The sequence below is a fragment of the Tribolium madens genome, unplaced genomic scaffold (genome assembly GCF_015345945.1).
Source record: "Tribolium madens isolate multiple individuals breed KSU strain unplaced genomic scaffold, Tmad_KSU_1.1 Scaffold_97;HRSCAF=244;Tcas5.2_LG3a, whole genome shotgun sequence".
Taxonomy (NCBI): Eukaryota; Metazoa; Arthropoda; class Insecta; order Coleoptera; family Tenebrionidae; genus Tribolium; species Tribolium madens.
The window spans coordinates 6,565,965-6,593,876 of NW_025401069.1; the positions used below are offsets into that span (position 1 = coordinate 6,565,965).

General features: G+C 30.5%; 2 protein-coding genes and 2 non-coding genes across 8 annotated transcripts; 3 read left to right on the forward strand and 1 right to left on the reverse strand.

Annotated features, from left to right (window-relative positions):
• Nucleotides 1-68: 68 nt before the first annotated feature.
• LOC123014065 (unconventional myosin IC) lies at nucleotides 69-12,094 on the reverse strand. Of its 2 annotated transcripts, none has more exons than XM_044412930.1 (14): nucleotides 11,516-12,094; nucleotides 4,291-4,423; nucleotides 3,885-4,000; nucleotides 3,758-3,828; nucleotides 3,314-3,705; nucleotides 3,056-3,262; nucleotides 2,741-3,000; nucleotides 2,523-2,692; nucleotides 2,113-2,267; nucleotides 1,778-2,060; nucleotides 863-1,722; nucleotides 486-808; nucleotides 337-433; nucleotides 69-282 (listed from the first exon to the last, which is right to left on the reverse strand). In XM_044412930.1, exons 2-14 carry the CDS (start codon nucleotides 4,414-4,416, stop codon nucleotides 268-270), a joined length of 3,075 nt encoding a protein of 1,024 aa, XP_044268865.1. In that variant the 5' UTR covers nucleotides 4,417-4,423; nucleotides 11,516-12,094; the 3' UTR covers nucleotides 69-267. The 2 variants fall into 2 exon arrangements, with proteins under 2 accessions (XP_044268865.1, XP_044268866.1); XM_044412931.1 differs by lacking the exon at nucleotides 11,516-12,094 and adding an exon at nucleotides 6,835-6,926.
• A 3,627-nt stretch (nucleotides 12,095-15,721) lies between these two features.
• Nucleotides 15,722-27,004, forward strand: LOC123014066 (kinesin-like protein KIF12). 4 transcript variants are annotated; one of them, XM_044412936.1, is made up of 15 exons: nucleotides 15,722-15,942; nucleotides 16,110-16,382; nucleotides 20,834-20,929; nucleotides 21,082-21,160; nucleotides 21,212-21,430; nucleotides 21,484-21,624; nucleotides 22,173-22,363; nucleotides 22,417-22,604; nucleotides 23,374-23,405; nucleotides 23,456-23,560; nucleotides 23,615-23,738; nucleotides 25,892-26,114; nucleotides 26,166-26,351; nucleotides 26,400-26,525; nucleotides 26,645-27,004. In XM_044412936.1, exons 1-15 carry the CDS (start codon nucleotides 15,929-15,931, stop codon nucleotides 26,814-26,816), a joined length of 2,169 nt encoding a protein of 722 aa, XP_044268871.1. In that variant the 5' UTR covers nucleotides 15,722-15,928; the 3' UTR covers nucleotides 26,817-27,004. The 4 variants fall into 4 exon arrangements, with proteins under 4 accessions (XP_044268871.1, XP_044268870.1, XP_044268868.1 ...); XM_044412935.1 differs by having other exon boundaries at nucleotides 15,724-16,043; nucleotides 23,287-23,405; XM_044412933.1 differs by having other exon boundaries at nucleotides 15,724-15,942; nucleotides 23,287-23,405.
• Trnag-gcc lies at nucleotides 22,059-22,129 on the forward strand. The gene has a single exon. It is a non-coding gene; the product is annotated as a tRNA-Gly (tRNA).
• Nucleotides 23,805-23,877, forward strand: Trnar-ccu. Its single transcript has one exon. It is a non-coding gene; the product is annotated as a tRNA-Arg (tRNA).
• Nucleotides 27,005-27,912: the final 908 nt, after the last annotated feature.

Here is a 27,912-nt window from a genome sequence, read left to right on the forward strand (position 1 = left end):
CTTCCTCGTATTATTGTTCAATTTTAATTATAAGAGGGATTTTGACTTGAAAGAAAATAAAACTTCGCATATTGTTTGTATGTTTATATTATTAGTACTTAATTTAATATACTAAGGCCCACAATAAATATATGTAAACATGTATAATGAAAATGCAGCGTAAAGTTATAAGTACACAAGTATCTTTGTAATGGCACTTTTTACATAAATATGATTATTACTTCTATTTCACCAATTAAGGCACTGAATTCAGTATTGGTCTAAGAATTATGAAGAAGCCACCTACAATCACGATTTTAGTTTTACATTTGCAGAAACGAAATATTTCAAACTTACAATCAAATGACCGCTTTTATCTTTATGTATACTTTCAGAGTTCCCAACAATAACATCAATAGTTCCCCGTTTGCCTTGCTTCATGGAGTGTTGAATCCTGAAATAAATCATTCCATACCTTTGTTTACAAATCCTATCGCATTACTTACGGTGATTTATCAATAATGGTCAACAGAGCTGGATTATTTGTCACATTTATGATATAAGTTACAGTTTCGATTAAATGGGGAACTTCCAGAATTAAATCGCCTTTGTCTTTCTTCAACAAATCTTCCGGAATTCTCACCAGCAACATCTTATCATTATTTGGCGTCACGACAAAGTTCAGTTTGGACAAAGGCAAACAGTGCTTTTGTTTAGCCGATGAATTATTTTTCACTTCGATAACGTAGAAATTTTTGGTGGTAATCAAAACGACGCGTTGGCGAGGCTTGTAACCATGCCTGTCGTATTTCATGACTGTGGTAACATACTAGAAAGTTGGACAATATTTGTTTAGTACATTTTTGTGAAAAATAAATCAGACCTGTTCTCGCTCCCCATTTAAGACCTGAGCGTAGCTCTGTTTCGTCACACCGAATTCGGTCACTCGATCCGTCTTGAACCACTGAGAAACACTCGCTTGATAACTCTTCTTTTTATTTTTAAACAATTTTTCGGCGAGGACTTTAAGTCTCAGCTGCTCTTCTCTCTCTGGGGTTAACTTGAGTCGGTACACCCGAGACATGTGAGCCCCATAAAGGCGCTCCAAGTGTTGCGACGCTTCGATGCAGATATGTGGACATGGGGGCCACGTACGGTTCAGAATATCTCGGGGCAAGTTTTTCGACAGGCGTATCAACCACTGGGCTTTAGCCAACTCCAAAAACGCTTTGTTTTCCTCAGTTGCAGGTCCATTTCGTGTGATAAATCCTTTGATGAAGTTTCGCAAGACATTGGCGGCCCTTCTGCGCTTCCTAGCGCGACATTTTGCAATGAACATTCGCACATATTTTTGCATAATTATGGAAGCCTCTTTCATTTTTTTGTACTTTCGTCGTTGGACTAGACCTTTCCAAGCGGCTTGGATTATGGCAGCCAAGTCGTGTTTTTTAGCTTGGAAGGCGTCTTCGGTGTAGAAGAGGGTTTTGGGGTAGCGGATGAAAATTTTTGTTTTGCCCATTTTGTACTCGTCGGCTTCGTATCCAAGGGCACAGACTAGAATTTGGACACCATCTTTTGGGTTTCCGACGTATTTGGGCCAAGTTTGTTTTGATAGACATTTATACCTCTCGAGGAAAAGGCTGTATTCGCGTCGATAGGCAAAACCGGCTCGACGAACCCTTAAATTTTCCATAAGTCCCAAGTATGTCACTTGGTGCCGTACCAATTCCTCATCAAAGACTCCTAAAAGCGAGGATTTGAAGACAAAAATTCTTACTTTACCATAAAAATTACCAACCTGATCTTTTATCGCCGTTAGGTTTGATGCACCTAATATACGACGGTTCCTTATCCATCAAAATGTGCATTAAATTGTTTAGTGAATTTTTAAATTGAGTAATGGCAGTAATGGGGCGCCTTTTGCTTTGTTGTTCCTCTTTCAAGAAAACTGATTGGATAATATTGTTGGAAGATTTTGACATGGTTTCCCTCAAGTCGCGGAAGAGCAAGTCGTTGTTTTTCTCGAGGAAACCTTTAACATTGTACGTCACAGCACCAGCATAGTGAATTAAGCGGAATTCCTGAAATTAAATTTTGTTTTAATTAATTTACAATTAGATAAGCGATATTTACATCTCGGCCCATAATTTTTTGTAATTTAATGTCAGCTTTTTTATGGCTGATAAAGTGGTTGTGGTAACTCAAGTTCTTATCTAATTTATTTAACATTGTCATGTCGGAGGAATCCCCGGGTCGGAGGCACTCTTCGTCCATAAAAGCGATAAGCCCTTAAAATTACGTAAAAAGATGAAAATTTATAATTGTTATGCGAAAGCGTTGAAATTCTTGTAGAAAATTAGATATAACCGAATAATCATGAAAAAAAATTGATTTAAACATAATAAATGAAACCTAAAATATTTATTCTGACTGTAATCGAGGTTCAAATCAAGTAATTTTTCAGCGTAATTGACCTTGATCATCTCCAGCAATTTGAGACAGACATTATTTCGTAAAAGATTTATGGAAAGCACCGCTTATACCTTTATGTTTTTCCTCGATTAAATCGCAGATAACTTTATTATCAAAATACTCAACATTCTGCCACTCGATACCCTCTTTCAAATATTCCTCCTGTTCCGACTTGAGAGTCAATTCTATGAAAAGTTGTTGCAACTTTTCGTTACAGAAATTGATACACAGCTGCTCAAAACTTGAAAAAATTTATTAAAAATATTTGAAATTTGTCACCCAAACTTACCTGTTCTTTTCGAAAATTTCGAAGCCATAAATATCCAAAATGCCCATTACGCTGTAGGTCCTCTTGTCATGCGGTTTGAGGGAAGTGTTGAGTCTGTGGACCAGCCAAGTGAAAAGTCGATCATAGACCGCTTTTGCCAAAGCGTCACGTGCATAAATCGCCAATTCGCGGGTTAACGGAGTCGTTACGACGTCTCTAATTGTTTCAATTGTGCGATTTGTCAGGGCATTTTTCAAATCTTCGAGACTGCATCCAAGAAGCTACAAGACACTTTACTAAGAACCCCCCAGTTGGATTTTTACAAAAATTTTGTACCCTGCTGACAGTTTCGACGATTTCCGGTTTAATAATTGTGGAAACTCCGTTATCCTCCGAAAATCCGATATTTCCCAAATGTAGAATAGCCGCTGTAATAGCAAAAATTTCGTCTTGTTCTTTTTGATCAAACTCAATTACTGTTAGTGCGTTTTTGACATCACGGTAGCCTTTTTCGTCGTCAACTGATGCGCCGTTTCTCTTGGCCTAAAACATTTCGTTATTATTTATAATAAATGTAAACTTTGTAGTGCTTACTCCATTGGAAATGTAATAGTACGAATCTAAATCCCGTTTTAAGTTAAGTCTTTGCAATTCTTGTTCATCAGCACCGGAAAGTATTTGATAAAAAATGTGAAAATTTCTTTCGCCAGGAACTTGACTGATAACCCGGGACTTTTCTAGTAGATAGTTTAGGATATTTCCGCCAGAAGGATTGCCTTCATAATTAAATTGTACGTCCATGTATTTACCAAAACGACTAGAATTGTCATTGCGATTAGTTTTTGCGTTTCCGAAAGCTTCCAAAACCGGATTTGATTTAAGAAGCTTGTCTTTGACCCTTTCAACGTCTCCTCGATGGTCGGTGATTTCAGCAATGTATTGGAGTATCTTTTTTGATGCTTCAGTCTTCCCAGAACCTGATTCGCCTACAAATTTTATAATAGAGAAACTCATCAAAAAAATTCAGATTTTGCGTACCAGAAATTAAAATGCATTGTTCCCTGTTTTCGTTTTTTAACGACCTGAAGGCAGTGTCTGTTATCGCAAATCTACAATTTAATGAGTGTTTATTAATAGCTCTAATGACTGTGTAAAGGGGGCTTACACATGAGGCGGAACTTCAAAGAAGTGCTTATTATAATAAGCCTTAACGTCTTTGGGTCCATAAATATCCAACTGTTTGTAAGGGTTTACTGAAATTAGTACTTGCCCAATGTACGTCTGAAAACAATTATTTTTAGCTCATATACATCGAGAAATTTAAATTGTGATAAAATATGATTTTTGGGAATTATTTTTTCTTAACACTTATATCGCATGTTCTTTTTTTAAAATTGCCCGAGAATTAGTCTTCATCACGATTTTTTCGGTAACGATTTGTTTTAGTTTAAATTCGTAAAGATAAATTTACCGAAATTTGCGCTTAATTCATTTTAAAGTGTTAAAAAGTGAAAACTATCAAATACCAATTACAGTGGCTATAAAGAACATTATTAATTATAGGTACTTACATAAATTATATTCTCTTTAAACCTCTTCTCAAGATTTTCGACAAAAGCAGTTTCGCTGGTGTAGTCTTCCAAAAGAACAGCATCTTGAACACCCACCTTGTCCCTGTGCTGGAGATGGGTCTCCATGATCGGTCTACAACAAATTCATTGACTTTTATATTGTAGAAAAATTCGTGACACGTATTGAAGGTACTTTTACTCTTGCGATAAAACTGACGTGCCTATCTTTATAGCTTGTTTCTTTTATCTATTCGTTTGTTATTTTCTACTGTCTTTGCTAGAATATAGTGATGGATTTGTGCCTATTTTTACTCGTAATTAAATAATGGCAAATTAAACCATAATTGTACATGCGTGACGATTAGGTTTGCTTCTTCACAACTACCTAAGCAACAAGTCATGCAAACTAATTTTATATCTCTTCAATAAATTTAGAGCAAACCACTAATTCCCTTTAGACGACTGATGGTTGTAGTTTCTTTTCATAAAAAATAGAGTTGCATTTAATTAAAATTAATGACACATTAAAATCGTTATCTTTATAAAATATACACGTAAGTGTACCTACGTGTGTGCCACTGATGATAATAAAATAACAACGTGTCAACAGAGAAAAACAATTTCGATTTCTAAATGAGTATTTCCACAACAAATTTTTGCCAGTACATGTTTGTCAAATGAAGTGTTACAAGCAAAAATCACTAGATTTTTTTTATTTCTTACTTGTTATTTTTATTTCAAATTCACTTTAAATATTAAAAAACGATTCAATTTAATGAAAAAATGTTTTTTAATCATTATACATCTTTCGTGAACTCTAAGAATTTACTTACTTACTTTTTTTGAAGGGCTACTCTCAGCTAGTCCAGATTTACTAATTTTTTGATCGACTTTATCATTCGAATAAAGAAGTCAAAGAAGTTTGCATTGGGTTATTAATTCCGAAGCTTAATTTCTTTAAAACCACCCAGGGTTTCAAAACACCTTATTACTGCCTTCTCTCCACATTTTCTTGTTTGTCTTTTTTTTAGCAAAAACGTAAAATTTATATAATTTTAAAAACTGATTTTCTCCCCCTTGTATTGTCTACAAAAAAGTTTAAACCCCTCATTGGAGACATCGTAACTAAGTATGCGACAATTGCTAGACTTTTAAGGAAAAAATAGACAGGAAATTTTGTTAAGTTTGTTCAAGTAAAAATCGTACAATCGATTCGAAATTAATTACAATGAGTCATTGTGTTTATGGAAAAGTTGGAATTATAACTCAGGTTCAATCTAATAATTCTAAATTGTATGGAAGTGCTCCTCCTACAGGTCTGTATGATTCCCATATGAAAAGTATTAAACCTACAATACAATTTTAAATTAAAAGTAAGGTAAGGTAAGTTAATTATAGTTATTAACATTTATCTTTTCAGATAAATGCACTTCGGTTAGCATAAATCCATAAAAAACCCTTTTACGACAAATTGACGCTTTTGGGATCAATTATGCCGATATCATTTTCATTTTGGTACTAAAACATTTATTGATCAATCAATTCCATGTCAGATAAATGATAAATGATTGACACTTTAACGGTATACCTGCCAGATGATTCTGTTGGAAGTCGAGTCTCGTGTCACTCATCTTAATGTACATAACATAACAATATATCTTTCAGATTTTATAGTCCAAGATTCATTTTTCCACATATTGGTGTCTATAGCCGCTTATCTTTCAAGATTTAATAAGTGTCTATTGTCTCCTAATGTGCAGATGCTGCGATGGCTTAGAAAATGAATCATTAAACAAATATCCATTTTGACGACATTTGTATAAGTACTTTCCTGTTTTTTAAATAAATAAACGTAGTTTTAAAATGCATTGTTTTATTAATTATTACCAGTTACTGGTTCCAAGAGACGAAGAAAGTAACAACTTATTAAATAATTGATTGTATCACATTGTCATTCTTTTATCATTTTCACCTGCAAGATAAGGTTGATTGTCACAAAATGGCCTTCAGAAACAATTAAATTTTAACATGCAGGAAAAAGTAGAATTTATTGTATTGCACATTCTAGAACTGTTTATTTTGTTTTATTTGTTTAATTACTGTCTACTACATTTAAATAATTATGATATATGTACTTAAAATACTTTTTTTTTATTTTTGTTAATTTATTCGTTCGAATAGTTAAAGCAAACGAATAAAAAAGCGAAAACAAATAATGTAATTTGCAAGAAGAATGTAATTCAGTTCTATTAATTTGTTATCGAACAATCTCTGATATCGTATGTTACCGAACAATGTTATCATATTATATCAGCGGCATTTTATTGGAATGTCTGGAGCCGCCTTAAACCAAAATCTCGAAAAAGAAACAAATATGACTCTCAAATAGCTCAATTACTGTAACAATTTGTTAATTAAAATTGCTGTTAACCTAATTTCATTGACTAAATGATGTACATTGTGGTGTAATTGTTTCCGCAAGTTCTCAATTCTTCTAAATATTTGTCTTTGCTCTTTCGCTACAAGCGCTTAAATGTTACTTACCTTTCTACCGGTCGAAATTAGAACATTCAATGCACTACTATATTTCCTTTACAGCCAATATCATGAAACTAACTGTAGGTATAATATTGTTGAAGCCTCTGGATGTGATAACACTTATCTTTTTTATCGTGATAAATGATGACATCAAATGCTTTCCTTATTGGTTAGTTAGATTTTAGCAAGGTTTAGTAATACTAATAACACAATTTATCAATTGATAGATTTTAATAAGTGTAATAAGTTACTTTAAAGATATTTTCATGACGTAATATTGAGGACAATCAAAGGATTAAAGTGCTTTATTACTTGTTATTTACGCAACTGCACTATATCTTTTGTTCACATCATCGATGAAAGCGAATGGTATTTTTGCAATTTTAGATGTAAAATTCCGAAATTTATATAATTTATCGTACATCTCTATCACTTATTAAATGCAATATAAAAATTTATGATTAGCTGTTAATTGTTACTTCCTAGAACACAAGTGAATAATTTTGTTGTATAATTGAGAATTTGTATCAAAGCCTTAATCTAAACATGTACGTAAACACTTTCACCTTACTTTCCTGGCAAATAATTGAAAAGTCCATTAAAGACCAAATTAAACAATTGTTTCAATTGTTGATAAACCTAAATATGAATTAAAATGTTTACGGAGGCCACATTTCAAGCATTTTTAAAAGCAAGTATCGCAATATAAGTCCTAAATGTACGAAATGAAATATAAGTTTGAACATAGCCACAGAACACCTAACATAGCTAACTGATTGTCATTTTTGACCTTTTTACATTGAATTGTTGACACTGAAGACAATTGACCACAATCACACGATGAAAATTTTCAATCCTGCCAAATTTAAAGTGTTTTTTTTTGTTTGTATTTTTGTCTTTTTTGAATAGATACTACTTTTCAGACAATTCATTTAGAACAAAAAGAAAAGTTTTCTACAAAAATTTGTCACTAGATTTGTCTTTTTTCAATTATTTCTGGACGCCCTATGTATTTTAAATATTTATACATACATTTAAATTTCTGAACAAATAGGTACATTTTTTTTATTTTGTGCACAACAAAGTTAAGAAATGTTCCACTTTTTGTAATAAACAATAAGACTTAAATCTTTTCACATACATGAAACCGCTTCAGACAAATAAGGGCACTTGCTTTCAAGTGAGTTTGAAGATGCACTTTATACTTTCATTAACTTTTAAGGCTAATCTCGGCCTTTAAGTATCTAATATCGCATTAAGTCAAAACATCTGATGTTATTCGTTAATACGAGTGAAAGTCTTTTGAAAAAGGATTTAAAAAATTAAATCTAACATATCCGGGGTTCTAAATCGTTATCGCAGGTGTATTAAAATTCTGCCATAGACGTCGCTATGAAGGTTGTAGAGCCAAAGTACTCTTGAAGTCATTGTCCCTCGAGTGACTCAGTTATTTCTTTAAAAGACTGGGTCTAAATATCTAGAAATTGTGTGGGATGATTGTCGTGGGTTTAGTTTGTATTTCCTCATTAATTTTTAATAGATTGAGAAAAAATTTCTAGTAATTACATGCTATTGTGTTGACTAGAAGAATATAGGTATATTTGATGTCGAAATTTCTTGTACCCTGTTAATTAAAATAAGAAAATGGAAAGAAAGTACATAAAGTATATTTGCTCTCACTAATAAATGTCGAAAATTAGTAAAAATTGAAAAACGGAAAAAATTGTAAGTAGATTCTAGTCCAAAGCAAAATTCTGCTACAACTTTCCTTTTAGTTCGCTAGTCTATGATAAATGCACGTAATAAAAGAAAATATTAAATGCCATTCAAAATGTGTAAATAAATTTTAATTAAAAATAAAAATTATTAGTAATAATTTATGATAATATAATTATCTTATTACACATTTTATTTGTGAAAAGCCATAAAGCTGTTTGAGAAATTGATTGCAGTTATTTTTATGGTTACAGTTTTTTCATTTTATTACAATCACCTCCAATTGAAGTTATGAGGAATTTATAAAGGAATGACTAATTTTAAGAAAAATACACGATCTAATTAATGATTGGAAATACAATAATTGATAACCGACATATGATATTGCTGTTTTTATGAAAACCTTGAAAAAGAAAATTATGAAATTAATAAATTGCTTTTAATTTTCTATTTTTATTCATGTCATGTTATAATAACAGTAACACAAAAGCGTGCACTTTTTGAAAATCATTCAAAATTCCGTGTCATTAGCTAAGTGTTGCACTTAATTTTTCCAATGTTTATCCATCAAGGCAACAATAAAAACATATTCTTTTATTGTCGCGTCATTAGATGTGCTGTCAACTCAATTATTTATAATTTCATAACACCGCATAAAATGGGTCTGGGTTTCCTACTTTCATAAATAATGAGGGTCAATTAATTCTACTTACTTTCCAGAAAACACCTGTCATTAGATTATGTATTTACTTTATTAATTTTTATAATTCGAACGTCATTTTGTGAAAACCACATTTTTTATTTCAATTGAAGAAATTGGACCAAATTGCCTAAATCTTAAAAATAGACAGCAGAACAATAAAAATAATATGGTGTACCCATCAAAATAACCCAGTAACCTATTAATGTATTAAAAGAGTTACTTAACTTGATTGTCCACTGAAATAGTCACTGTTTATTGATATTTATTTTGTTACGACAAGGATTTTTCAGGTACGTGTATTGTATGTGTAATGTTTCACAAGGAAAACAAATTTCGTTTTTGTACTTTTTTTAAATATATGTATGTATGTACTGCTGACTGATAACTGCACTTTTATTTTGAATGTTTAGAAAATTATTTCATGCTCACTGAGAATGTAAAAACTTGCATCTTGTAATCACTGAAACAAGAAAACGTGAGTTGAATATTTAAAATTGTTATTTACTCAAATATTCAGAAAAAGTAAAAAACATACGGGTAGAAATAATTAAAAAGACTCTTACTTTCAAACTAAATATGTAACTAGTAATAAATCACATTAATTGCTCACACCATAAAATTTTATTGTTGAAATAATACGAGGAATGTTTAGTTTCATTTTTGTTTATTTCCTATGCACCTTTATACAATGCAGAAACTTTTTCGAATTCGAAATTACTGCTATTATAACCTCATGAATCAATTTGTTTGGATTAAACCGTTTATTACTGTATACAAATGTTAGACCATTTTTATCTTATAGTGGTATAAATATTGAAGTGAGACTAGAATAAACCTGACTATTTTAAAGTAGTCAAAAATGTGTAGTGACCTAATTGCGTCAAAACAAATTAATATATCATAATTATATTAATCATGAAATGAAAACTTTATCTTACATCTCACACTTATTGTAAAATTCCACCATTCATTATAGTTATTAAAATAGTTTCCTTGGTTTGATAAAAAAATAATAAGAAAATTAATCAACGAAACTATGTGAATTTTTCAAGGAAAATTAATTCAGTGTGCATTGTCGCTACACCTTACATTTTTAATTACAGCTTTCCGCTAATTAATCTGTTTACAAAGCTCTTCGCACACTTCCGTTCATTCATAAATTTGGAAAATATGCGAAAGCTCAGGAATATTTACCCCGGAACTAAACTTACTTAAAAGCTAAACATCCAAAAGTTTAATAACTAGTAGATTATGAATTTATTAGAAATAAAACAAGCGGAAATACAAAAAAATATATATTGTTCCAAATAAGGAAACGTCGCCTTTACATGTTAAAAAGCTTTTTTGAAGAAAAAGTCAATAAAATAGTTTCCTTGGTATGATAAAAAATAATAAGAAAATTACTCAACAACAAGACAAGACGCCCTTAAGTCTTGACAAAATTTAGTAATTGTACAACTCAGTGTAAAAAAATAAGTAGGGTTTACGTAAACAAACAATAAAATAACAAATATAAAATAAAGTTATAATAAATTTGAAAATTGCACTTTTATCACTTTTAGATAAAACCCTCTGTCACAAAGGGCATGAAGATTATATCAAACGATAGATCAAATAAACATTAAATAATAGAAGAATTTAATTAAGTCAAAGCATGATTTTTTTCAAAATTTTGTAGTAAGGGAAGGAAACTTTGTAAATTAGTTTTTTTCGAAACTTAAAATGTCTCATGTTTTCCAAAAGTTGTAGCCTTGATGTATTAAAAATAATCAGTATTTAATTTTTATTTTCCCTACTTGATACACGATTTTATTTGTTAAACCCTTCAAAAACAGAAGTGTTATATTCTGAAATAACCAGTTCCACATATTTCTCGGAAAATTACGGTTTGTTTCAGGAAGAAAAGAATGCCTTCATTATACATACAGATGGGCAAATACCGGTACTGCCGGTACCTGCACCTACACAAGATAAAACAAGGAACCACTCAGTACACGAATAAATGGTTTGTTTGTATGACTAACACATGTAAGCATATAACATTTTTTTAACAAAATAATTTTTTGACCCAACAACCGAGACATTTTCATCAATCCAATTGAAAACAAACCGCAAAAATTTGTAGGTTGAATAAAGTGCGCAAGCACATTGTCACTTGCTGACCTAATAATATGTTTCAGCAAAGAAAAATTCGATGTGTCATCGTTTGGGTGTTTTCCCTTGATTTAACCGGCGTTTTATTTTTTTAAATAGGGCTTGCGTACGTACCAATTGTCTTCCAAAAATTCAGGTATATTCAGTTGCACAAAACTTCACCACGGAATATTTTTTCATGTTTTTTGAAAAAGTCGCACTGGCATCGTCAGGAAATGAAATTCACTGTGGCGCGTGTCACGCTATTTCACGCACGTGTAGTTCAAAATGTCGCGATCCTATGTATAAAACGCGGGCATTGACAGCCAGACTGCATATTCCTTCGTGTTTGGAGTCTTCGACCACTCTGTCTCGGTGGTCCCCAGAACACAATATGAACTCTCCCGCCTGCGATGAACGGTGAAAGGTTGCCAGTGGCGGTGCCGGAGAAAAATTACAGTGACATTTTTCACGATGCACCAGACATGAATATTCACTTTCGAGGATTTTAAAATAATGAACCTCTTTCTGTCTTTATCATTTATTGATTTTGGATCATTTTATTGGTGGCACACTATAATTTTGTAATGACCGGATTTTGTCCTGACTCCGGTGCCTCCATTTTGACAAATAACAATTCGAATCACACCACTATCTAATGAAATTTATTGAAGATGACTGAAATTTCTTGTTTTCAGTCTTGTAATTGTCTCCGTGACAGATTAGCAGGATTTTCTAAAGTTACTTTATCGTTTTTACTTTTGTCTGGCGTTTCTATCGCATGTGGTGCTTACGAAGGAGAAAACTCGTTTGTCCACCACTAGCACTTGCTTTTTGCCGGTTTGCCTCTTCGGGACTGAGGAGTTGAGTTGTTATCCTTGTCATCTGTACCATTGCACTTTTTCATTTGTAACGTATTGAATGCAATATAAATTCTGAGGTCTACAATGTGATACACTTAAAAAGCTTTCCATTATCCACACCACATATTTTGCTTTCAAGTATAGTGTTCTGTGATTTGTTGTGGACACTGTATTGTAAATCAATGAATTTCGTATCAAAAGAAAAGGAAAATAATGTACTTTGTGTTCCAATTAAGGCCTGTATTTAAAAAAAATGTTAAACACAAATTTACATAATGAGTTAAAACAATTCAATTAAAAAAAGATATCTCGAAACTAATTTTTTTTATTGCTCTAAAGTCAATTTATGGTCAACACAAATTAAACTACTTCAAATTAAGATTAAAAGTTTTTATTTCAGAATTTTTCAAATTAAGAACATTAACATTTTACTAGTTACTCTTGAAATTTTGTTTTATCTAAAACATCGACAGTAATTTTTTATCAATTTTTGTCAAAATGTGGGAAATCATTTTTTCTTAGAAAAAAATATTAAATTTTTTTTGGGTGATTGCAAGATGGAATTGCAGACGATTTTTAATAACAACCAATATCTATAATCTCATTTAAATACTTGCAAGATGGAATTGCAGACGATTTTTAATAACAACCAATATCTATAATCTCATTTAAATACTTTTAAAATTTTTAACATTTTGTTACAAGTCGTTGTGTTTATTTAAAATTTCAACATTTGTAACCATTTACACACAAGTTCAATTATCACTAATACTACCACAAAAGTATAATGTACGAGTAAATTAGCTGCAATTTCTATTTTCAAATTAGTTGCAAGTAGGTAAAGTAAAACGTCGAGGAAATTGAAATTACGAGTGTCAATAACTAGGTATTTAAATAATATAATCAAATATTGGTGAGCAACTATCTTATTATCAGTACCCAGCTGTCTTAAATATTTTTGTTTGGTTAAAGAACAATTCATTTCAGGCTAAATTAAATAACCTTTGCTAATTTACACTTTTTTCCGAATTTCGACTGTTTTGCGTTGACTAAATTCTATTATCTTTCTTTTACGTGTACATCTTTTTCGTAATAAAATATTTTTTTATTTTTGTGGGTGGTTTTTTAATTTTATCTATAAATATATTTCCGTATGCAACACTCTTGGATTAAAGTCTCGTATTTACATAAACTTATTTTAAAAGAACTACATTTAAATGTACTGACCTTAACTTCGGATTTGTTGATCGACTGACAGCCGTACAAAGTTAAACATGTACCTGTATTTTTTGTCAAGGAATCTTATTAGGTCAGGGTGATAAAGTGAAGCTGGTTAACCACTAGAAATCAATATAAGTAAGCCATTGATTTATCTGGTCAGAATAGTCCACTATCTGCTTTAAATGTAGATGCGAGATAAATAATTACAAGTGATATGATAAATATCTAATATTTACATATTTTTAATGTCAAAAACATCCTCCTACAGAAATTTAAAAATTGACGAGTAAAGTTTTTACTCATTTGTTATTTAAACCAGAAACTTTTTACTCACATTTTTCATTTACGAAAGAACACTTGAACTTATACGTATATCGCAGACAATTCATCACTTGAACTCCTCAAATATTTATACTACAATTGGTAGTAAATGAATCGATATATAGACAGATTGGGAATAATTATTCAAATAAAATATTTACAACAACTGTAGAAAGAATGCTTGAATGAAGAATTTTCATGACCATTTTTGATTTGCAAAAATGCTTGAATACTTATTTTAGTACAGTATTTAGCGAAAGCAATTTCGCCTTAACTTTATCCTGACATAAGTCGTGTATCATGAAACCAGTCACGATTAATCTTTACTGTGAAATTAAATATTTGTTAAAAAACACGAAAAACATCAAGATTTAGGTCGTTATTTCTTGAATTGTTTTATTTTTTTAAAGGAAAACTTATTATTATATTATTGCTTACACTTTGTAATAAACCATTAGTTTTCCACCTATTACTTAACCTTGATATTGATTAAGTAATTAATATTGTTAAGTGATAAAATATTTATGACCTGCGTGTTGTGATTTTATTCGTTTGACTTACAACTTACAACCCCACAAAGCTTTTTAGATTTTTTCTCTAAAATTTTTTTAACAATCGACTCATGTACATTGAAGTTGAGTTTATTTTACCAATTTATTTATATAATTTTGCAATAAGAACAAAATATTTTTTTTAAGTTAACATAATCCTTGCACACTTGTAATTATTATTCAAAACCTGACGTTATCGTTCATCTGCAAACCTACAATTTGTATCGACTTTATGCAAATATTTTTCCGAAAAGAAGATATAAAAATATATGAGTCAACGGCGTATTCTTGTTAAAACAGCTTTATTTCTTGGTAAATTGGAAATGAAAAATTTTAATTACAATTTATAAGTTGCGTGTAGAAATGAATACTTATACTTACATATTTATCCGCAAACCGCAAACGTCACAAAAGTGACAACTTTTATGACTAAATGTCAGAAATAAAAGTTTTACCATGACATTATTGACATTTAACACTGTTTACTTTTTTGTCTATTTCGCTGTTTCATCAATTTCTGGAGAGGTACATCTAAAATATTCGACATTTTGCATTACTAACTAGTTAAATTAATAAACAATTTTGATACCTTTTGTTTATAAGTATTGTTATGATTTCATTACTTACAAAGCGTCCTGATTATTTTATTAATTTACTTGCGAATTATAACGATGCTTTTTACTCTCGATCTAAATACGTTTTTTAATAAAATAGTATATGTTATCTAAAAGTAAAAGGGAGTTTATGTGACTCAGATAAATTATTTGCAACGTTCGCTTCACCAAATAAACTATCAGTTTATTCCTAGTAACATAACATACTAATATCTTGTTTTTGTGACTCAATTTTCCATTTTTGAAATTACACAATAAGAAAATGAATTAATGAAATTAATTTTTGTTGTTCAAACAGCAAAACGTGGGCTGGTGTGCTATATTTGTTTCACTGCAATTTATTCAACTCTAAAGCTGCAAACTGCATTTTCTTTCTTGTTGCGTTTCATCAAACCAAAACCCACAAGTATCGCATGTTGACACGTATCGTAAAACACTTAATTTTATGGATAATAGTTTTGTAATACATAATAAATAACTTTCTGTAAAATTCTGATTAAACTATGAAGTTATGAGAAAAAAAATTTCCAAAACTAAACATAACTAAATTAGGAATATATTTCCAAATTAACTATTGTTTAGTTTTTTATTCAAAATTTGGACTTTTACAAGTTTTTCGATATTTGACTCATGGTTACATTCATAAAAAATTAAAATTTAAATTCCTATAATCGGTTACCTTAAACTCTTAAATTAGTATTAGATATGACGTCATTTGTATTAATTGGACGACGCGTAGCGACGGTTGGCGTCAATGTCAACTGTTCGCGTGTTTTGTAGCGTCGTCAGCGTCAGTTGTAACGCGTTGCACGTGCTATAAACACTTTACCAACAAACTGTTTGTTGTATTTTCACTACATACACGTTAATTATCTGAAGTCGTGTATTTATTTACGATTAAAAATGATAACGATGTAAATTGCTCCCTCGCAATTTAAAGCTTTATTTGCAATGTGAAAATTTAAACAAAATGAATGAATGAATGACTTGCGGTAAGTACGGAAACTACCCTGACCTACCCTGACCTAGCACGAAAATGTGAATGCAAAAATCCAGAGCTTTTCATTGTGATTTCGCACCATCAATGGACGTAGTAATTAATTAAAAATACTTACAAGAACTTTTATGTTTGATGGATGAATTTTTTTTAACATATTAGAAACACGAAAATGGTAACGCGTCCTGGAAACCTGTACAAAACTCCTCCAGGATCACGTGGCACAAGTCCTGCGAGAAGTTTGAACAGGAGTACTAGACCCAGTCCTGTCCAATCACCGAATCGAACTTCTCGAAGTCCAATCAGGACTACTTCTAAAAAAATTCAAAGCAGTCCAGACAGACAAAGAAAAACTCCGGAGAAAATTTTAATTAGATCAAGAGGCAACAGTCCTGCGAAAAGTCGGGATAGCTTGTCGAGATCAAGAGGGAGCGAGTAAGTCACAACTTTTTAAATTTTGGACGCTCTAGAAGTTTGTTAATCCCAAATTAGGAAAAGTTTTGCAAACACAAACGTTATAATGTTTTGTTGAATTTTGTTATTTTGAGATGTGAACTGTATTAATTTAATCGTGCGATTCGATAGCACAGGTCTTTGGCCTTCTTATAGTTTATGCAAATTTGCAAACAAAAATAGTTTTCTCATAATGTAATTTTTTCAGGTCAAAAGTTTTAACACTATTCGTGATCACACGAAACAAAAATCGAAAAATAGCATTTATTATGCCGATTAGCACAAGTTAATTGTAGTTTAGGATTTTTTAAGATATGAAAATGAAAATTTTTTGTGTTATTTTTAAGGATCAAACTACATTTTGTTAACATTTCCATTTTATTAAATGCCGACAATTGCCCACATAAAGCGGATTCTTTATTGTCACAACTACAATTTATTTCTATGCTGATTAGGTACTGTTTGAGTTTGTCATCGAAATTGGGTTTATAGTGGAAGCTTAAATAATGGAAGACCAAATTGTTTACACAATTTAAGTAAATTGCACATTATAGGTATACCTTACCTATGGATATATCATTTCTACGATAATAATATTCCTACATACTTTATTTTGTTGAAGACATAACATACCAAAGTTATATTTTAATATAATAACGCTTTAAACAAACAAAACAAAATCAGCAACATTTTTTACCTCTGAAATAAATATATGTACGTAAGTATGAAAAATTTGGTATAGAATGTGAGAAAATTTGAAAACTTTTACTTTGTTATAGGCTTATTACCACATAAAATTTCTTTTGTTGTCACTGATGACAGTTACATTCCAAGTTACTTCAAATCCACTTTCTTTTGAAAATGTAACTTCTTAATTGTAAGTAAATGTTTGCGTTAAAACTATAAATTTTCCAGTTTCATGTTAACACATATTAAGATAAATTTACTACTTTATTTACGCTTTGAATGAAGAAAATGTAATTAGTTTTCTTGAAATCTTGACTCAGGTGATTTCATACTTTTCGACTTTAAATCGTAATGAAATTATAACTAAATAAAATGTTTTTATGATCTCATAGAAGAGAGTCGACCATTTTGAACGGCTATACAAATTAATACAATAACAATATTAAAGATATACAACTATATCTCAAATAACCGATTTCTGATTCTGTCTCTTTTTTAATAGAGCATATGAGTTTAGCAGTTTTGATATTATTGTTTTAGATTCATGGAAAGTTGATAATAAATTATAATTGTTCTGTCTAAAATAATTTTGATTTTAAATGTAGATATTAACCGTTTATAGAGCGCTCAAAAAGTGGCGCAGAAACTCAATAGTACGACGTTATTGAGGAGCATATGCAGCTTACAAGAAAAATGTTGAAAAAATTTTTTGGGTCATAATTTAAATTATGAGATTTAGTTTTTGATATTTGTTGTAACAGTAGGTACTTAACATAATCTGCGGGCTCTTTTTATATTATTATTATAGTGTGCAATTATAGGTTACTTTGGATAAAACAACAAATGAGCTTTATATCTTATTTTTTTAAATAGAAGTATGTAAAAAAAGTACCCGCTGATGGGCTTTAAAATAATAGTGACAATCATACTTTCTACATTGTGACTAAAAAAAAATATCTTATTGATATTGTGCATCAAATTGTTAGTATGGATTTTTGTTCTTTTGCTGTTTTTGAGTTAATGCTTCTATTTTAATACAGAAAAATGCAATTATTGATTACTGAGTGCTAATAAAAAAAGTTTCCAGTTCAGTTTATAAAAAACCGTTTTTGAATAATTTGAAATATTTGTTTAGATTACTCACTTTCTGAAAGGGTAGTAATAAAGCGATCAGTAAATAATTCAATTTTGATCAGTATAAAATGATCAGTATTTAATTAATTTTGCACAGTAAAAATAATAAATGCTAAGTAAAGCACGCACAGTATTTTATTATAATTTGTTCAGTAAAAAAATTCAATTTGCACAGTAAAAATAATAAATGCTCGGTAACTTTAATCAAAATTAGTAAAGCAACATTAAATTTAAAGAATTTTCAGTCTTGGTTACATAACAATGTATGGAACCTGCGCAAGAATGTTATTTATTATTATTGTAGGGTGGTATATGTATTAGCAAAAGCTCCTGTGCAAAAATTATTTTAGCAAGGGCTGGAAACGGTGCACAAATGGTAATCAGTCTAATCAGCGTAGGCCACTTTTTGCACTGCTGTGCTCCTGATACCACAAAATTGGTTATTGAACGCTTTGCGATAGATATTCTGATTTTGCTCGGAAACATTTTGTTTGTTTTTGTTTGTAAATGTGTGAATATTAAATTAATTAGTTTTGCTAGGCATTCATTCATTGTCTTTACTGTGCATTTATTCTTTTTACTGTGCATTTATTATTTTTACTTATAAAAAATACTTGTCGTTTAAATAATATACTGTGTATTTATTTAATTTGTTCCTTTTCTGAAATTTGACTTAAATTTCGTTGTCATAATTAGTACTTTGCATTCAAAATCTAAATGTAGTCAGGCAGTAGGAAGGTAAAGCATATCTCCAACCTGATAACATATTTTAATATCGATTTTTTAAAATAAAAATATTTTTCACGACCTAACTTACCTCTAATAGTTTGGGAAAGCAAAACCATTTTAAATTTCATAATAGCAGCTATAATGAAGTTCTATTTAACACTTGTTTACTATGATACAATGGTAACGGTATACAATAAACTTTGTTATTGTATTATTTATGAATCCTTTGATGTTATTTGTTCAGAATTTAGACCAATCACATATGCTACCAATAAAAAATTATCGATTTTACATACTTACCTACTAGGATAAATTCTAACCTTGATATAATTTTATTTAAACAAGTTTAAGGTATCTATTATGTGTACGTAGGTACATATGTGCGCATATTGTTATGAATAAATAATGAAATTGGGCATGCATCACACAAGGTACCTACTACTTTTCCATTCATATTTTCATTCATAACTGTTGGTTTCAGTATCTCATTACTACTCATTAGACAACTGTATGAGAACAGTTTTGTAAGCTTACCTAGTACATGTATGAATTATGAGTTTGTTTTTTTCTTTTTTTTTTAATTGAAAAAACTAAATAAACACACAACTCAACCACTTAAACTATTACTAAAATTAAATTGTTTCATATATGACTAAACTTTTATTTTTTAAATTATAATACATTTTGCCTGATAAGGTTTAGTCATTAAAAAAAATCTAAGCACTACTACAGTTCCACAATAATACCAAATATGAGATTAAAGATTAAATCATTTGTTAATCACTCTTATATTTATTTATGAGTAATCAATAATCATTGATACATTTGTTGGTTATTAACCCACATAAATAATAAACAAAAATATATCAAAGCAGGTTGAATCACCCTAAAACTAATAAGCAAACTTCTGAACAAACAACGTCTGAAAATAAATCTCATTTTGCTAATAGTTATTTATTATATAAGACGTTTGGACTTATTTCACGAGTAGAAAACAATCTTTACATCGTCGTGTATAATATATTTATTTCTAAATAAAAAATAGAATTTCCAAAAAAATTACAATGTTTGGCACAAAAATCGCAATTGTGTTGCTCTGCTACAATGATGGGTTACTAAAACATTTTATCTATCCTTGCAGTTAAAGTTCTACTTTATCTACTCAAAGGAGTTGATAAAGAAATAGTTTAACACCTGCTATAAAAAAAATATTTGCTAAAATACATTCAGGAAACCTGGCAGAAAACTTTCAGATCCGTAAATGCCAGCAGATTATTGACATTAAGAATTGACATTCCACTACGTACTATGAAGAAATTAGGGTTTCCATTAAATTGCGTGAACTCTAATATCCTTTGAACTGTAACCTTCAAATTTAAATAATTACGTACACCACCAGGTGAATGAGAACGTAACAATAAAGTTGAAAAAATATAAAGCAACCAATAATGGTTCTATTAATGACTTTCATTACCACACTCGTTTGAAGTCGCACCTGCTCATAATTAAGAAAGAATGGTGATAATAAGTTCCCAAAGTCGGGAATGAAGTTAGCAACCAATTAACATTTTTTGCGCGAAAATTTTAATCAAATTTTAAATTTTAATGACTTTTGTTAATGAACTTGAAGTTATTTAAAACATCTTGAAAAAGCAACGGATTGTTTTGCAACTTTATAACAAACTAAAAATGTTATTAAAATTTGATTTATTTAATGTAATGTTGTTTTTATGATTTTGGGGTAAGTACTAAAACTACTGACGATTATTTAATTAGGAATTTGTAATAACGACAATTTTATTAATAATGATGTAGCACGTACACTCATATTGATTTTTTTATTATTTATGTTCCAACAGAAATGTGATTGATCTGTTTTTTAGTTTTGGTAGCATAGAACGACTGGATGACGATAATAATCTACAAAGAATAATTACAAGTTACAACCAAACAGAAGATAATATTAATGTAGTTGTCAGGTAAGCCAATAATATTCACATTCACTTGAACTAAACTATATTTATCAAATCTTTACTTAAATAATTAATGAACTAAAAAATAGCATCGACTAGATATTTATACCAATTTAGTAGACAGACTGAAATATTTGATCACATTTTTTGTACTTTAGGGTGAGACCACTCAACAATCGTGAAAAAAAATCGGGTGATACATCTGTGATACAATTTCCTGGCAATGGTCAAGTCTTGGTAATTTCAATATATCGATTTAGTATTATAATATTTATTAAACTTGTGTAGGTGGATGGAATACCAGGTGGTCCAAGTGGTGGACAGAAACCTAAACTTTTTTCATATAACGTAGTTTTTGAACCTGCGGCGACTCAGGAAGACGTTTTACAATTTTCAGGAATGAAAAGACTCATTGAAATGGCACTTGAAGGTTTCAGGTGTACGTGTTTTTGTTATGGACAGACTGGAAGTGGAAAAACACATACACTAACAGGACCTCCTGGCCTTGTATGACTTAAATAATATTTTTATTGACTGATTGATGAATTAATATTTTGTAGTTCGGAGTGAGACCAGCCCCTTTTAGTGATAAACATGGCCTAGTGTTTCGATCGTTCCTTTATTTGTTCGAACTTATCCAACAAAAAACCGACGTGCATTTTGTCCTAAAAGCGAGTTACTTGGAGATTTACAACGAAAAGGCAAGTGCTAATTTTTGAGCAAGGTGAACTAAGTTGGTAACATTGAACAATGGACCATGTTATTTTCATTAAAATATTCATAAATATTATATCATTATATGAAATGTTGCCAACATAATTTACTTACATTATTAGAAAAGGTTAAAACAACAACTTATTTTAATGGAGTAATTGATAATAATAATGATTTAGAACTCTGCAATAAATTTAAAATAAACAACATTTTTAAATATCAATAATAGAAAATAGAAATTACGATAATGCTTAATAATAATTAGAAACTTGAAAACTATTTTAGACTTATATTTTGTGAATATTTAAAAAGCATAATGCCAAATTTATAAAAAGTATTTAACTAATTTAATAAATAAAATATCATCAAGTATTGATACCAGCAACTATAGAAATTTAAAGAAAAATAAATTTACTACTGAGCATCGGTGGTTCAGTGGTAGAATGCTCGCCTGCCACGCGGGCGGCCCGGGTTCGATTCCCGGCCGATGCATCCTTTTTTTTTTCACTCACTATTTTACAATTTTTTTGTATAGGTAATAGATTTATTGAATCCCGGAAGTGCGAGAAAACCTCTTGCAGTCCGATGGAGCAAAAAAGCTCGGGGGTTTTTCGTTGAAAATCTTTTTACGGTCGATTGTGAAGAACTCGATGACTTAATTGCAGTTTTGGAAGAAGGACTAAGAAATCGAGCTATAGGAAAACACAATATGAATGAATTTTCGAGGTATTGACTCCAAATTTTACATTTTGTTTAGATTTTTAATACTGTTGTTACAGCCGAAGTCATACTATCCTAACTGTTTATATCACTTCTGAAGAACCAGCTGAAGGAGGTGTTTTTCTCTCGAGGTCTGGGAAAATTAATTTCGTTGATTTGGCGGGAAGTGAGATGACCAAAAAGACGCAAAGTGAAGGAAAAACATTGGAAGAGGCGAATAATATTAATAAAAGCCTCATGGTGCTAGGTAAGTAAAACAATAAAAAAGTTGTATCTGTTTTTCATTTGGAATACTTTTCTTTTTGGTTTTTAATTTGTCACATTTTTGTGCAAAAAAGCAACAATTTGAAAGAGGAAATTAAACAGATCATTATGAAATAACCCGTGAAACCAACCAAATCCAATTTATTTTATTTTAAGTTTTATTTCGTAAAAATTTATTAAAGATAAATTTTTCCTATTAACAATTTACATATTTATATTGACATTACGACATTGATATCAAGACAAAACTTTGTCTCTTTATTAAAAATACATGTATAAAAAAGTCGTTATAAATGAAATGTTATTACATCCACTTCGATTACAAAAATATTTATAAACACTCAAGTTCAACACCTATTTATTAAATTATGTGGCCATGGGGATATTCGTACAAATCCAATTACTAAAACTCATGAAAAAACTATCTACTTCAATAGTACATGAATTATAAATGAAGACCTTTTCACTCTTTGCGTTTAAAAGTCAATACCTAGGAATAGCCAATAATAGTTTAATAACTAATCTCTTAAACAGTTTGGTATAAGCTGTGATCGAATTGCTTGTTCTTTAATTTGCTAGTTAGTTTTATTATCGCAGTTGTAATAATGAATTCCAAGTTTATTAAAGAAATCGAAAGATTCTAGTTCGATTTATTTTCTCTTCAGGATACTGCATCTCTTCATTAAGTGATTCCAAGCGAAAGAATTCGCATATCCCTTATCGAGATTCAAAACTGACCAAACTCCTTGCAGATTCATTAGCAGGAAATGGCGTGACATTGATGGTAACTCTTTCAAAACTAATTAAAACCGCTTTGCAGAGAATGTGTTTCAGATTGCTTGCATTTCTCCTGCCCGATCCAACATCAGCGAAACCCTCAACACCCTGCGCTATGCCGCTCGAGCGAAGAAAATTCGAACAAAGCCTATTGTCCTGATGGTAAATATAAAAACAACTCCCTAGTTGCTTGTAACATATTGTAAATGTCACTAGGACCCTCGAGAAGCGCTCATTCTGAGCTTGAAAAGAGAAGTGAATGTCCTGCAGAGCGAAAACGAGCATCTGCGCTCGGCGCTGAACGTTTACTCAGGGTCAACAGCAGGAGATTTACCAACAGGTTAGTTTTTAATTTATTATTAGAACTATTATCAGTTTCTGTGTACAAGTCGTACTAAAAATGCGAGCCTCTGTGGCCCAATGGATAAGGCATCGGCCTCCTAAGCCGAGGATTGTGGGTTCGAGTCCCACCAGAGGTAGTTGCGTTTTTTGCAACTACAGTTTATCATCACTTATTCCTGTCTTTGACGTGATTGCGGCAAAAAATAGATATCACGCAAGGCGAGCTCAAAGCAAATCATGCTTAAACAAATAGAACGACCAAAATTTTATTAATGAATTTTTTAATCTTTTTATAAGAAAAAAAGAATACTTCAAATTTTTAGACTTATTAGCTTATTACTCGTACTATTAGAGTAGCGAGAAAGATTGTTTTTGAAGTAGTTTTGCTTGCTATTTTTTTCTTTTATTTCAATTTTAATGCAACTCTCTAGAACTCTAGCGTCTAAAGTATCAAATATTGACCTATAAACTCCCTGTATTTTATAATCTTATCTAATCGTGCTCGATTAGGCAAACCAATTATTTTCATTTACAGGAAGTTTCAAACATACACTATCATGTATAAAAATTCCTTTTTCGTGTATAAATAATAGTTATTTATTGTAAGAGTGTGTTAGGTAGCGTTTTTTCCTCGCAAGAAATATTAACACACGACTGCAATATAACGTTTTATCCACAATCACAGGCCCAAATTATTCCAAACTTAAATAAAAATTAAACTGACATTTAAACGTCACGTCAAATGTGTTTTCGGTTAAACATAGTAAGCTGTTACGCGGTTACTAACAGTGGAATAAAGTAACTTTATACATAAAGAGTTACTTTATTCCACTAGTGGATAAACTGTTACTTGATACGCATCTAAAGTATGGAATAAAGTCTCTTCATAGAGTGATTGTGGATAAAAGTTAATTAGAAATGGAAATACCTAAATAATATCATTTTCGCATTTTTTATAACAGAAAATAATAGAATGAAAAAAATCTGAAAAATAAAGGGTTGATGGAAAATGACAATAAATCATAATGATATTGAAATAGTGACATAATAAGAATTTACTATTAAAAGTATAACAATGAAAGGTAAACAAGATTCAACTATTTTTCGAAAACGATTAAGAACTAAAAGTAAATAATTTTGAAAATAGAAAATAGAAATTATTGCGATGAAAACCGATTTTTTTTTTTATTTAATTAATGTTTCAAAAGTAATAAGCTGTTTAATTGGTGTTTCTTTGTTTTATTTAACGACCATGAACAGAAATAATATAAAAAAAACCCTCTTTAAAGCGCGCTATTTCAATACTGGTTTTGAAAAAATCAGAATTTATTTTTAGATTTAACTTCAAAATATGAAAATAAGTTCTTTTTATAGATGTTTATATTTAAAATACAAAATTTTCAAGTTTAACTCGAAATTTGCAGTAAACTTTTCAGTGGCTTTGAAATATAAATTAACTTTCGTGATATTTTCAGTTTGTCTGTAACTGTCTTTGGCGCAAATTTCTGTTCGTGGAGTAGACTACAGTTTCAGTTTTGCCGACAGAACACAAGTTCTAACACAAATTTCAACACTTTTTATTTCAGTATCCATCTCATTCTCATACTGTAATAAATTTTTGAATGCAATTATTAGATGAAATATCAATACTGCAAATTTATTTATGAATTATTGCAGAGCTTATTGTAAAATCGTGATAAGCCACATCATCAAATTATTGACAAATAGGACTTTGAGTATCAGAAAAATCTATAAAATTTGTATCTTGATATTATAGCTCCTAGGCTTTTTGATAAATTCAGTAACTCAGAACAGTAACCTTCACAAATCTTTTGAAAAATACCCAAACTCTTGACTGTGTGGTTTGTCTAAAGTCTTGATGGTATTTTAAAAAAATGTGTGTTATCACGTTTTTGTGAATTGATTACTGAATAGAAATAAATCTACCACCTACCACTAGTAGTACAGTACTCGAGTATTGATAGTATGTTTTTACTTTACTTACTAGTGGATAAAGTAAATCTAAAGATTTTAAATTATTAGGAATTGTAAAAAATGTGGTGGCACTCATGATTAAATTCCACAAGTGGGCATAAAATTTCATAAAATTTGCTTACACTTTACGTGTGTAATTCGATTTCTTTGTTTCAGAGAGAAGAGTAGTGGTAACTCCACCCCACGTAGATTTGGAGAAATTAGCCGAACTCGAAGGCCCTCAACTTGCAGAACTTGTGCGTTTATACATGACCGAAAACGAAGCCCTCCGACGTGAAAATTCTGAACTCTACTCTTCCCGGGAAATCCTACAAAGAGATCACGAACTCGTCTGCCGGGAAAACGAGCGCCTACTAAAGAAACTCGAAGAGGTCAATTCGTACGTGTCAAGACCCTCCTTTCCCAAAATCGATTATAATTTTTATTTTAGTGTATGTTGTAGGTCTCCACTGATACCAGCTCGGCCAGCGTTTTCCGCCGAACTCCTCAACAGCATCGAATCAGAATCTACGACAAACATTTGGTCAGACGGCGACAAATCTTCACATAGCCGATCCCCACAGCAAATTCCACAATCTATTCAGAAGGAGTTAGACAAGAGACAAATCAAAACAGAGTATGTGATGCCAAAGTGGCTGAATTTTTGCCTAAATGAAAATTGTAGGATCCAAACACCTAGACGAGGACACCGTAGAAACAAATCCTTGGAAGAAAACTCGAGCGATTCGAAAGTAGTTCGAGTCAAAAGCTCCGAATCAGATGGAGGTCCAGTTTTGATAAATCGTTCTGGGTAATTTGCCTTTCAAGTTGTACAGTTGCACTTGTCAAATTTTGTGATTTGAGCGACTGTAATAACTTGACACAGTGCAAAAATTTTGTTTGTGGTTTTAACATGAGGTTGTAATTCAGCACTTTCGACTCGAGTAGTCCGGAAAGAGAACGCAAACAGGCAGGTAGGCGTTTTTCTGTGGCAAAACCAGACGAAAATGAGTCTTCACAAAACGGAACACGACGCAAATTAGAGAAGAATTCACATATTTTTGGAAGCGTTATTTCTTTAACGGATGAAGAAGACATTTAATTATTAAATAGATAGCTCGAGTGATATTGTAGCAATACCTAATCTTGTTTTAGTACGCTCTCCCATATTGTACCAATAGTTAAGTTAAACTCACACTGTAGAATTAAATTCTCTTAGAATAATCAAATTGTTTCTATTAAAATAAAGTATCAATATATTATTTTATTAGAAAATAGTGTTTTGTATATTTAACTAGCCCACTACAACATTTATTTTTTTTAATAGTGAATAAAAACAAAATAAAACCATGTTTACAAAAACACAACTATTTATTATTAGTTTTAAAACTTTATAAATATTTCACAGAAATAAAGGTAAGTACTTTCAATATAAATGAAGTAAGTATATTTTTCATTTCCTCAGGTTTGGAAAAACTCAACTCATTTGCTTCAAAAAATGTGAATTCTTCTCTTCACAAAAAAAATAAAAAACAATATTGTTAATAATAATAAAATTCAATAAGAATACTCATAGTTATTAAAGAAAGCTATAATTTGTAATTGGGAAGCTTGTTATCGTGTGACAATGTAATAACCATTGTGTTAATTGGAAAAAAAGCAGATTAGATTAAGCACATAAATCACTTTATTATTTTAGACAATTTTTTTCATTATTATCCTAAATGTTATCAAAAAGCAGGAACTAATTTAATTTCAAAGTTGTGTTGTTTGCTGGAAATTAAACATTGTATACCGCTTGTGTAAAATTGGTAAGTGAGAATTTCTAATATTAAAATAAAATAAAGAAATCCAGAACTTTGGATTAAATTAACTTATTGTTGTTCATTAATTAGGTACATTAGAAAAACAAATTCTAACAAATAGTAAATTTGTGTTACCTTGTCACATCAGTATAGTGCAAAATGATCGTTATCGTGGTCTTGTCCATTCTTACAGGAATTTTTGTATGGTTTGTTGGATCTTACTTCAAAAGTTTAGGAGTATTATTTTCAAGTAAACCACTGTAAGTTACTTTGTATATTTAAACAATCATAAGATATTTGATGATCAACTCACGCAATAAGAACATGATGTATTCTAAAAATGATTAATTTGCTTAATTTATTATCGTATTGACTTAAAATTTTTGAGCTCAG